This window comes from Cygnus atratus, chromosome 7 (genome assembly GCF_013377495.2).
Source record: "Cygnus atratus isolate AKBS03 ecotype Queensland, Australia chromosome 7, CAtr_DNAZoo_HiC_assembly, whole genome shotgun sequence".
Taxonomy (NCBI): Eukaryota; Metazoa; Chordata; class Aves; order Anseriformes; family Anatidae; genus Cygnus; species Cygnus atratus.
The window spans coordinates 18,061,658-18,075,071 of record NC_066368.1 but is presented as its reverse complement, the minus strand read 5'-3'; the positions used below and the strand labels follow the sequence as shown (position 1 = coordinate 18,075,071).

At 38.1% G+C, this 13,414-nt stretch overlaps 1 protein-coding gene across 7 annotated transcripts in view; it reads right to left on the bottom strand.

Annotated features, from left to right (window-relative positions):
• Positions 1–224: 224 nt before the first annotated feature.
• PANK1 (pantothenate kinase 1) overlaps positions 225–13,414 on the bottom strand; it is a 43,899-nt gene continuing 30,709 nt past the window's right edge. For all 7 annotated transcript variants that reach the window (XM_035567783.2, XM_035567958.2, XM_035567700.2 and 4 more), the window contains 5 exons: positions 9,723–9,976; positions 7,244–7,420; positions 6,732–6,855; positions 2,343–2,468; positions 225–1,716 (listed from right to left, as the gene is read on the bottom strand). In XM_035567783.2, the coding sequence (XP_035423676.1) occupies positions 1,657–1,716; positions 2,343–2,468; positions 6,732–6,855; positions 7,244–7,420; positions 9,723–9,976 (741 nt within the window). In that variant the 3' untranslated portion in view covers positions 225–1,656. The remainder of the gene's footprint in view (positions 1,717–2,342; positions 2,469–6,731; positions 6,856–7,243; positions 7,421–9,722; positions 9,977–13,414) is intronic.

The following is a 13,414-nucleotide window of genomic DNA, read 5'->3' as shown; positions in this document are numbered from 1 at the left end:
GAAGGGTCAACTACAACATGCTAACATTCTCATGTAGTTACTTACAAACTATGAAAAAATCAGCTTTAAACAGGTACAGCTTCAAAGACCAAAGGAATGTAACAGAAGATTTTAGAAAAGTAAGTACCAAAGCATTATCATGAAAGTAACTTGCCATGTGTCATGAAACAGTTATGCATTTCATATAACTGATTTCAAGAAATGAATTCCAGAGATGCATTAAAACAGTCAAAACAGTGGTGGTCTTTATTTCCATCAGACAAGTTAACACTTCAACTAATATGAATTCATTTCACCATTTGTGAGATATGGAAATTAATGACTTAAAAAAGTGAGTTAACCCCCTTCCAAAAATATATTGGATAATACATAAGTCTGAATTTTACACTGTCCCTCTGATGAGCCCTTTACATTATGTGACATCACATACAGTTTTACAAGACAAAATAATTTATGGACTGGTTTTCAGCCTCTGATTTGTGAGCCTTCGAAGTGTCTAGGAAAAGCGAGTTCATACATGCCATGCGCAATCAAATACATAGATTTCAAAGTGGTCTCAATTCAACTGAAAAAAATCTAGAGGTCCACCAGTGAAACCAATGTAGAAAATACTGCACTGGAATAAACACTCAAACCTTAGTGTTCGAGAGGGAAAGTTGGCATTAGCTTAAAAACTAAAAATACATTAGTGAGTGATTTTCTAATTTTAGAAACTGGGCTTTGAATAATGCAGTTATCAGTTGTTTTCGATTATGATCAACTTAGAAACTGCACGCTACAGAAAAGTCTTCAAAAAAATTGAAAGAATCTCCTCCCTTTGTCATCTAACACCAAGCATGTACGATACATAAACAACATCTGTACTATGGAACTCTCCATATAGATCAGAGATTTTCAAAAGAAACAATTTCATTTCAGTTTCAAGCCAATAATTAAAATTCTCCTTTGCATTGTTTACAATTTCCAATATAAAGGACAGCACTGCAAAACCAGTTAGCAGTCTGTTCCTGATCTTTAAAGTCAGGAGCACTGAAAATTTAGTGTTTAAACACACACAGTCCCCCCAGGTTTTCTTGCAGTCTTGCCAAGCAGCTCATATTTTATTTTATTTTTTTGGCAGGGTGAGGGAAAGCTGTTAAATAAAAGTGTGTCTCATCTAATGAGGAAAGGAAAGGCAACAAATCAATGACTAGTTTTCACAGTAAAATGCATCAGCTTTGTAGTTTCATTTGAAACCAAGAACAAATCATGAAACGTCATGAAAATAAGATAAAAATCTCCTAGAGTGATTACTAAATGAAGTTAAAATTACCGCACTAATCAGTAAACCCCAGAAGAAAAGCAGATGCCTAGTATCACAGGTCCTACATCAAACAGTATCCACTTTTTAAAATAATTCCATAAAATCTGTATGTTTGGCCACGTTGCACATTTTTCCCCTAAAAAATACAGTGTACAGAAAAAAAATCTCAGTATTCCCCATATGAATTTTGAAGTTAAGCTCAAAACCCAGAAGTTAGAGATCAGCTAAAAGGATTTTAAATTATTTACAAATCCAGCAGGTAGAACTATCATAATGGCTTCATTTCCATCCTTGTAGTGGCTTCCGCTCTTATCCAGCAGCATCTGCAGTAAAAATCTCTTCAGACAGCTCCATCACTGATCATCTGTCATTTTAAGCAATTCTAGAAGAGCCCCAACAGCTCCAAAATAACCCTTTAAACGAGCAAAAACAAAACAAAGGCCATCAAATTCCAAAATAAGACATAAGCATGATCATGCAAAGCTTTCAGTTTTGGTAAGACAATTAAAAGACCTTTCTTACAAGATCAGCCCCACTGTGCCAAGTATTTGCTCTATCTGACTTATGATTTAATACAATATTGTTTAGGTCCAGCAGAGCATTGTATTGTGAGAAATCTTGCACAGTTCTCTAAAACTGTCAAAAAATTACAGAACCACTACAGTGATGGTGTGTTGAAGCAGTGCAGTTTCCATTCTGAACATAGCCATCTGACAGTCCCCTCAGAACTACTTGCCGAAATTCATTCTAGCTGAGGTTTATATATAATGCCACACAGAACATAGTTGGTAGTAGGATCAAGAAGCATATGCGATGTTTAGCAATAAACACCAAAAGATCAGTGGTCAAGCCATGGAGCTAATGAGGGATATTTCCAAATGAATTCATAGTTAAATGGTATTTATGCAGAACTTAATTTGTGCTTTCACTTCAAAGCAATACCATTGAGTTTCTCCCTTTTAACTTCATCAAAATAGTCAGGAACCACAAGATTTTTTTCCTTACAAATAAAAGAAAAGTTCAACATATATTTCCTTACCTCATGTTCCAAAAACAAAGCTTTCAGCTGTCCCTTGGACCAATAATCCATAGCATATGCTAGCACCTTCATAGAAATCATATTAATTCTGAGAAAGTTTCCAACAAATACCACCTTGTCAATGTTCTGTAAAATTGAAAAGCAGACCAGCAAAAATTATATTCAGCTGCGTTATTTGTCCCATTCAACATATACTTCTGTCTCCACTATAAGATTATATGGGTATTTTGGGTTACATTTAAATTCTCCATACCAAAAAATCCCCAAATAATTTTAGTCACTGACCACTAAGTAGACATGTTGCAAAAAAATAAGACTTTGTTTTCTAGAGAGAGGCTCGTACCACAGGTGGTGAATATTTGTTTAAAAGCTCACAACCTTCCCAACAAACAGGATCCATTGTTTGTATATGACATAGATGTGCTAGAGAATACAAGCGGAGAACCTCTGAAGGGTATCTGACAAGAACTACCAGAGAGAGTAATCGTCTTTCATTACTTATTATCTGAACTGTGGTTCCGTTTTCAAAAAGCAAGTGAACCATAGCCAACACGACACTTCACGCGTATCGCACTCCTTTGTTTCAAAGCTCACTTGAACTCAGCGTTTATAAAGAAGCTCAAGTTTTCCAGACAATCAGTGCCACACTGTCAGTGAGAAAGCCACTCCGTATCCTTACTTGTGTACGCACCAGGGCTCATTACCAACAGCTCTAGTACTTAATGCCGGTAACTATTTTACCGGGCCCTGTTTCACCACTTATGCACAAAAACGTCTACATGTGCATTCTGAGCTGGTGTGCTGCACACGATGCTCACTATACACTAGAACTGGTGTAGAAGATTTGGTAGGAGACCAAATCCTAGAGACATAAGCTCTTAGAGGACTCCTGAGGGAATGTTAGAACACATCCTCACAACCCTCTAGTGAAAATTCACAGCAAAAACCTGCTGAGAGCGGAGTTACCAAGCGCTGCCTCACTAGATTCATACAGCTCTGTGAGGCCTAGCACTCCGTTCTGCAGCAGTTATTTCACTACAAAGAGTGGCTTTGTAGTGTCCAGTACTGTGTGTGTGACACACTATACAAAACACCTTCACTTGAAGGCTCAGTACCAGACAGTGCTGGTATCCAGATGCAGTAAGGTATTTATTCAGTCTCCAGTGACTTAAGAGTTTCATTTCTGATCATCCTTCTCAAATCAAACACAGCAAGACACAAACTTTAATTAAATAATGCAGGATTGTAGTCATCTATCCACTTAGACTCTGCAGACACATCAGCATGTATTCAATATGCTTTCCTAGTAAATTATATTGCTGAAAATAAGAGCTTCTCAAGTTTCAAAAGGCTGCTATTAAACATGGCCAAGGGGACTCTGCATCCTCTGACAAAGCAGTTCTAGCTCTGGAACTCATTTCTAACAAAGGAGGGATAAGCACATAACTAATTATTTTCCTGTAAGTCAATACCATAAAATTGATTAGAACCCTACATTTGAACTTTGTTCCCCAAATTTCTTTTTCCTGAACATAAACATGAAACTACTCATATCTGAAATTCAAGCAAGCAATACTTAACACAGACTGTAAAAATTACTAAAACTTTAAATCTAAAAATAGTAGTCATATCTACTAGAATAGCTGTGTCTGTCAGCACACAAGTTTTTTTTTTGTATCAACTATTTTCCAACATTCCTTTGCTTGTCAAGGTTAAAAATTGTTAGTTTCCCAGATTTTGGAATTGAACAGAAAACAGCTTTAGAAAATGAAAGGCTTTGAAAATGAAGGCATGCTATTTCATCTCTTAAGAGAGTCTTGCCTATTAACTTAGAATTGTTAACAGCTGAAATATTCAAAGCTGAAAGACAGAGGCCTTAAACCGATGAGGGTTGGTGATGAAATTCTTGCTTAAGCTAACCAAATTACAACATCATGGAAAAGACATGTACTCTTCCATCCTGGGGCTTTGCTAAGTTGTTCAACTACCCTGCAGTAGAAAATTATACTATACCTTTAAACACAGCATATATACATTTGCCAATTCAATTGAACAGTGGAATCTATATCGATGCAACAAAAACAAACATCTTGCGCATACTTTTGTGAGAAGGCTTGTTCAGATGCAGCTTACATGTTCTGCTAGTATGGAAAGTATAAACGAGGGAGATTGGTTTCCTTTATGTAGTTCTGTTGTGCCTACAACAGACTGTTTCAAATGATGTGTAGCCAAATGGTTCCAGACTATGGAATTTTTCTAACCTACTGCCAACTTTGTGCAAGCAAACTTCGCTTTGAAGTTCTTCAGAACGAATATTTCATTTATTCCCCAGCCTCATTTTTTCTGCACATATGCAAGTCATTTTCAACACAATATTAAAGCTGCAATCAAAAAAAAATTATCAAAAAACTCACGCTTCAGGGCATAAATTGATTTCGTCAAAGTGAGCTTTACCATTACCCTAAATCTAATGCATACATTCCACAAAATAATATATCAAATTCAACTGGTTTTTAAGCATAGAGCTCTCACTCAGACATTTCATTCACCAGCCTTGTTGGAAGATACAGCTGTAACTCACAATGACAATTTATGTGTCTGGAGTATTTAACAGAATAGCAGCATTACTCCTTTCTTCAGAGCAAGCTATCTGGATAGTAGCTGACTTGCAATGATAACATGTTTGAAGGTTTTTTATTTTATTTATTTATTTTTACTAACATATAAAGCTACTAAATAAGGTTCTTCTCTAGAGCCACAGAATAATTTGTTTCTCAAATGCTGCAGAAGTTCTGCTTTGACATTGCCTGGGATATGAAGAATACTTAACACAACAAGCCACATTCCTCCATAAAATGCTGTGGATCACGTCCAGTTTAAATAAGCCCGTCCGCAACAAAAAAAGTTAACAACTTTTCCACAATGACTCAGAAGCATTAGTTGCATTAGTAGCCTATTTCCTCCTCTGAATGCATCGCATGTGGTTCCCTGCTGCAACTCTCCATGCTTTGATAGCCCTGTACAATGCTGCTTGAACTCCATGCCACAAGGCAACACTGTAAAGAAGCTGAAAGCAAAGAGAACACCGAAAGAGAATCATCGTGACTGAAAAAGTCAAATTGCCAAAAAAAAGTATGTAGTCACTTTTCACAATAAAGGGAGGTTATCTGTAGCATTTTATAGGAGCACAGAGACTTGTGCTGTTCAAAATATTTTAGAAGTGCTCTAGAAGGGAATATTAGCAACAAACATAACTTGACATACAAAGTTACTTGGGAGATTCAGAATAAAAAATGAACAGCACAGCAGTGCTGAAGAGACTTCGTGATTGAGTCATAACATACTAGATGAAACTGAAATTTAAGAAGTTAAAAGGCACACACGGAAGGGGGAAAGAATTCAGTATTCAGACACAGGAATAGGCCACTACCGCTCAAGAAAGACTGAAGAGATTGTAGATGGTTTCTCAAAGGTACGAGCTCACAAAAATCAAATGTTAAAAACTGTTAGTAAAGGAACTGACTTAAAGATTTATCAGTGTGCAATCACAATTCCATTGTACAACCACTTTCCACATACTGCATGAAGATCTATCATTTCATCTCAAAAATCAGAACCATAAAATATTAAAGAGGCAAAATGGAACACTGGAAAAGAGCAACCATCTCTCCCATAGAGGAGAGATTAAGCATTAGGAATTTTTATATTTAAAAAAATCAAGAGGGCGATATGACAGACTTATAACAAACTACTGATGATTAGTTGTCTGCTATTTCTCATAAAGTAAAAAAATAAATTGCACACAAAGTCATAAAGCAGCAGCTTAGGGGTTTATTTGGTCTTTTGTTTGATTTAAGAAAAAAACAACTTTTATTCTAAGCGGAGAATGTTGTAGAGCTAAAATAATTAAAGCACCCAAAAAAAATGTAGACCAGACAAAAGCAGTCAGTTACCAAATAATACTGAGGGATGCAATTTGCAGCTCACAAATCCCTGCTTATTTTTGTTGTGTTTAAAATTAAAGTCTGTCACAATACCTGATCTGTTAATAACAAAGAAGTAGTTAAGAGTATTAATTTGGATTAAAGGCACTGATATCTATCCAGTACAGTTCAAGAACGATTGGACTGCTCTAAGCATCAATCGTTCAAGGAGAGCTTTACAGTCAACTTTTCTCCCCTCTTCCCTACTTTCAAAGCTCAAAGTATCTTACACTTTGCACCACGGCATACATGATAAGTCACATGAATTAAGACGCAGCATTAAATACATGCATATTTACCAAGCAATTACATACCTACTATACCAACAATTTGCATTTTTGTATTCTGATAATCTTAGTAAGCTCTTTCTAAAGAATTTAAGCTTATAGTTAATATATCATCTTACCTCATTCAGTGCACACATGCGAGCAATAGAACCTATGTTGTTGGTGATGGTAACCAAAGTAGCTCTGGCCAAGTCCTCTTTGCTGATGGAATCCCTCTTCTCTTTACTCATCATATGGCCAAAGCTGTGTGAGGAAAATCATTCATTTTAATGAGGTATTCAAGTGTTGAGAGCCCTTAGAAAGGTATTAAATTAAATAATTAATTTTGTTTGGATTTGACATCCATCAACTTTAGACATAATGAAATATGTGAGAAGTAATCACATTGGAAAGACAAAGCAATGAGCAAACGTACTTCTTTTAAAATATTTTAATGGAAGCAAGCTACCTAAAGCATTGCTTATACCTGCTTAGAAAAACCACAGAGTAAGAAGTAGGTGAGAGATCTAAGTACAAAGCACATGATCCATTCAGAGTGACAGTCCCACATGGACACAGTGCATCATTACGCACGCAGTTCAGCATGCACACCAAGTTTCCCAGAACTCCTTAGAAACAGCTCAAAGCATACCTTGAGGCTACAGCAGACCCTTGAAGGCCAAACCGCTCATAGTCTCCGCCATAAATATCTTTCACCAGTTTATCCACATTGGTGCTGTCTCCTTTTGCAGCCATTTCTAGTGCTTCTTCGAAGGTCTCGCAGCCAGTCAGCAAGCAGCAGAGGCCCAGGAAAGTTCCTCCTCCGAGACTAGAAAAGAACACTTCCTTCAGAACAGCAGCTGGGACCAGCTTTTACCACAGATCTTCAGACTCCTGTTTTCAAAGTGCTCTGCACAGCTACCAACTATAATCTTGCAACTCCTCTTGGAGAAGTGAGGAAAGATACCCCCCAGGCTGAGTTTAATACACCTGCATGGTTTTCTACTCAACTACTCGTCAGTTCTTAGTATTTAAACGGGAGAAATCATGCTAAAGAAAGCGTTAGCTGAGAACGTGGCCCAATGCAACTTTGCTGATGCCAGTTTGCTATTGATAGCGCTCAACGAAGTTTTCTTTGGGTAAGAATAAGCAGCCAGCCAGATCACCTGAGTCAGCAATAAAAGAATAAATGGCAATCAACACAAAATATCTATGCAGGGGCAAGCAGCTAAGATGCATCTTGTCCCCCTAGGCAATGGCAGGAAATAGTCTGGTTGGTTCCTGTTCAAAGCAAGGCTGGCAGCACCCCTCCATGTCTGTCTCAGCCCTCCATAGATCTCTGAACAAGGAGCAGTCACTTTTCTTGAAAACCTTGCACATGTTTACGCAGTATCCAAGTATGTGTAACCAGTTACTAACGCATTCATTAGAATTCTGTTAAGACTGCAGAGTCCAAAGTAGACATGAACTTCAACTTACTAACCTCTACATCCTTCCTTAACTTTCTCAAAGATTAAGAAAGAGTAACTTATTTACACAGATTGCAGTCACACTGATTGGAGCCACAATGAACAAGACCAATGAGATGCTGCATTTGCACTTCACAAAAAACACAGCAGGTTAGACAGGAACACTGCTCAGACGGTGGTGTTCAATTATTAGGAAAGTTTTTCAGAACACATCTAGTAGTGCAGTAATATATTAAATATCTGAACAGGAGGAAGCTCTGCACATCAGCCACGAGACAATATTGATTTCATCATCGCTAACAAGTCAACAACCCACTGCAGTCATGTTTTTCCCTTTGTAATGTAAACGATCAGAAGTAGATCTACAGATATTGAAAGGACTGTGCTTGAAAAAAACACACTAGAATGGCAAGAAAACCAAAGCCTCCCCTAAGATCAACTTTGTTCATTTGTACTGTATACAGAAAAATGGCTCATGTCTACAATTATGATATTAAGATATACTTCAGATAAGACAATGGAAGACAGACATGCAGTCATTTACAGTGTGTACGAAAAACTTCATTAATACGTACCATGCATTGAAGAACAGAATGCAGCTTTGGAACAGACCATAGCAAATCCAAAGAGTTTCTTTGGTTGTTGCTTTGGAAGTGGACTTGGGGGTGGGGAGGAATGGATATATATATATACTTCTAATTTGTTTTAAAGGTCACAAGATTACTAATATGAAATATATCAATTTAGCTTGTACATATGAGTGAAGAGTGCATAGATACATATGTATTTTCAATACTACCTGGAAGCTTCAATACTACCTGGAAGCATGCCTGTCTGGACTAAAGTAGTTCCCTACAAGTAAATACTTTCTGTGGCCACATCACAGTTTACAATATGAGTAAACTTAAGCATGCCTCAGGCTACTGTGGCCTTAACAGCAAAGTTTTGCATCCACAACACTGAACTCCCAAGCTCTTAAACAGAGCAGTCATATTTAAAATTTTTTCCCCCTTTTATTTAACAGAGGCCAGAGTCCATTCCAACTCAGCTGTACCCTACAAATTGCTTCAGAGAACACTAGCTGACACAGGCAGAAATCATGCTGAGAATCAAGTAAGAATACAGACAGTCAAATTCTAGTCTTTACATGCGGCCATTCATTGGTTTACCAGCACAGTCCAAAGACTACTGCAATCAGTAAGGAAACAAGACATCTAATAAGACTCCCCTGCCAAAATCCAGTGGTAGCAGGTAATGCTATAAAGTTTTCCTGTATCCTGGATGCACATCCTAATTATTAAGCAAGACATTTTTGTTTGGCCCAAACGTTTTTACTTTACTGCTCTGGCTATTCTAGTGGATCAAAGCGTAGGGAAGAGAAGATTTATTTATTGGAACAGGTCTATTTTGGTAGCTCACAGCAAGAGATAGGAAGTAGGTGAGAACACCAAGGAGAGATTAAAGCAGCTCTGAAGCTGAATGAACAAGTGATTTCACTGACCTACACCCTCCTCCGAAGAAATCCTGGGATATTTCCAGCCTTGCTACTAGTGAGTTTTTTAAAGAAATGGGAAGATAAGAATAATTTGAAGCTGCACCTGTAGTCGCTGTCTGCTTTCATCTGTTCAATTATTAAGAAAAAATATAGAGAATTAAATTTACCTGGATCCTGTGACTCTCTTATAGTTGTCCTTTGAGTATACAGCTAGGATGCTGACCCCTGAGCCTATGTTAACCAGCAGCATAGGATATGGATTATCAAGGCAGTAAGGCTTTTTCTGGCATTGTTCAGGATTTGTAGGATTTTCAAAATAATAGCACTCTGGTTGGCCATTGAAACCAACAGAATCAACATAAAGCAGGCCCTGGATCAAACAGTCCAATTCATCCAGCTTGTGGAGTTGTAGATCAGCAATCTGGAATAGAACAAGAAATTAAATATTTCTTAGTATAGTACAACACTGAGAAGGACAAAAGGCACTGCTGAAGCACTTTCATCAATTTAACAGTAATGTATTATGCTACTCAAACAGTACGAAGATCTGTCCAAGCATGAGGTCCAATATACAAGGAGTTAGCTTTCTGCCTGACAATGGATACCTCCCAAAACAAGGTGCTACGCAGCACTGTCCTTCAGTTCCTTTGCCTTTTGGATAATCCATGCTCTGCAAGCAGTCCAGGAAAAATTTTCCTCCCAGACAGCAGTCTGTAGCAATAAATTTTTCCTCTCATCCCCATGCCATGAGGACTGTGCTCTGCAGTTTTGGGACAGTATCTGACATGTGGGCAAAGTAGCATTTGTCAGGATGCCCAGTGCTTTAACTCATCATCCATCTACATCTCCCAGCAATTTAATGAAATATTTGGCAGAAGCAGTAAGGTCAAGAAACTGCATTTAAAGTACCAGATAATTCAAGCTTTACGAAGTGCACATTCGTATGTTAATAACCATTAAAAATGCAGTGGATTATACTTAAAGACTTGCCTTTTTTTTTTTCAAGTGCATTTCTCCAGTAATGAGAGTTGTTTCTTTAAATTACAATCAGTATTTTAAAATGCCTCATTAAAAAAAACACTGTATTCTCAGTGTTTGGTAAAAAATCTATCTAAAAACCAAAAATATCCTCAGGCCCATGCCCCCATCATAATATTCATAGAAAAAATAACTGTAGCAGAAGGCAGAAAAACAAGTGTAAGAGCTTAAAAAGCATATTCTTTTGGATCTTACAGGTCATCCATTACTGTACTTAAGCAGACACCTACTTATCATAGCACTCTGTTTACTAGAGTTAGAAATCCCACTCCTTTCTAGAAACAGGATACAGTGATAATCTGTAGAAAATCTCCTTTCCAAATGACATTGAATTTAAACGCGTAAGGAGAAGGAAGAAAATATAGAAAAGTCTCACATGCAAATCCTGAGGTCACTTGCATCCCCACACCAGCACAGTAGGTCTTATCTACTCCACTTCTACCAGAAAAAGCAGCAGGATATTAAGAACAAAAGGGAGCTATTCAGCTGAGAGCAGGTTCTCAAACATTTGCATATTGCAGGATGTTTTTATAACAGCTAATAGATAAGATCCATGGGGCTACCTACCTCCTATTTTTAATTCTGGAAGATATGTTCAGTCACTACAAAGAGAAGCTATTTCTGTGGAACAGGCACAGCCAATAGGTTACATTCTTTTGAGCTATTTAAGTCTCTCCCCTTAAGTTTTCTCTGCTCTTACATTGCTTTAACTAGCCTGAACTGAAAGCCGCCCTACTGTTTGGGTCTGCCCTCACTTTATGCTTGCTAGTCCTCAAATCCTGCAACTATAGAAAAGTATTTCTACAAAAAAACAAAACCAAGCAAACTCAAAGACCTCAGTATAAATAAAGCTATTCATAGGACAACAGACACAGGTGGGGATCACTTCTTTTTCTTTCAGCATTTCCTCCTGCAATTTTACAATCCCTTCATATGCTTCCCTTGGTTACCACGTGGCTATACAAGTTACAACTACAGAAAGGCATTATAAGTCTTGAACCATTTGCCCAGCAAATAAAAGGAGTAAGCACAAACTGGGGGAGAAAATTAAAGAAGCATTACAAAAAAATCTTAAGGCTGTCTTTGCAAATATCTTGGATTTCAGCTATTTCTTGCTATTAGACTGAGAGAAACAACTCCAAGAGACATACAGTGCAAGGGATTACCAGTTAACAACTCATGCACTCTCTCTCGCGATGTTGTATGGAGCTCACTAAGGCATTAATAGTTAGAGGGTTTATTTGTTCTATTAGAACCAGTAAGTGTTGCACTAGCTTGTCAAAACAGACGATTGTATACCAGCCATATTTCTCTAGGTAAAGTACTCTGGAGTTTCATAGTCCTCATTTTACTGTATGACCTAGAAGCAGCATGACAAGACACGATCCAGCCATATCATACGTAAACATGCTATGAAACAGAAGCCTGCAACACAAAGAAGAGCCGTTAGTGGATGTATGGCCCTTATTGTCAAAATCTCTGGTCATCCTGTAGGCCAAATAACCAGCGACAAGCTGCTTTTGTCTCACCAGTATTACGCTTCAATAAATACGTAATCTTAAGTACTTGCAAAACACGAGCAATACAAATCTAAGAGAAAAAAACACTTCTGGCGTTAGTGCAGAAAGACAAAATGCTTGTTTCTACCAGCTCTCCAGCCAGCCCAGCACTTTTATAAGGACAGAACAAAAGCAAGTAATCAGGGGCTTCTTTCAAGCACTGAGCACAGAAGTCTTATTAGGTCCAACCCTCCACATATAAAAGCCACGTTAAGATTTACTCTGCTTTTTATGGTTCTGTGCTATATTTAACAGCTGATATACTGCAAGCAGAAAAGACTTACACTGCTTTCTTTCATGTATGATATTCATAGCAGACTGAAAAACTATTTTCCTGAACTGTTACAGCAGTCTGTTTCTCATTTTTGGAATGAGCAAGACTGGCATCAGTATTCCACGCAGCCTGCCTGCATTGAGCAACCTGCAAGCTCTTCACCCTCACATCTCAGAGGCTCTGGGCAGCCCAGCAAGCTATTTTTTTTTCCCTAAGCACAAATTAGGACACAGTTGCAAGAAACACTGCAACCCAGCCTCACACAAGAAGCCAGGATGGGCCAGGGCCACAAACCCTTCCCAGTCCCTTTCACTGTATATAAAACTGCTTTTTCCTCTATTCATTCTCCACTCACAGTGACTGAAGCAGCTCAACCGCATCACAAAATAGATGTGCTTGAAAACATCGTAACTAATGTATGAGTAGGCGTACGTGTTTCTCTGCTGCCACCACCTCACACCACCCCACCCTACTCACCCTCATCTTTGAGCTGTTCAACACACTTCTCCTTGCAGGAGCTGAAGAGCATTAGATGTTCTTCCTACAACTTTTTACAAAATGCATTTGTAGAATGTTCACCAGCCCTTCACAGCCACTAATATGACGGCAGGCAGCACACTGCTCTACTTATCCTGCTCCACACTCCTGCAACTACGTTCAGTATGGTGCCTCTCAAAAAATGGTACGTCAGAAAGTTGTGCTATGAGAGCAAGAACAGCAGAACAGACCAGTATACAGGACCCTGGAAGAAAAGTTTATGATGGTTACAGCAAAACCATGTGCACTTTTTTTTTTTTTTTTATAAGAACAGTTTTTCTACCTTATGGCCAGACCGTAGAAATTCATCATTTTAGACTGCTTTTAAATACCAGGTGAAGGGAGGGAACAGAACACATTGGATCTCTAGGAATTCTTCAGGACCATCAAGAGCAGGGACTCTGAATTTTAGCCATGTTTATAAGTGGGTGCAACACAGCAAAGGAGCAGT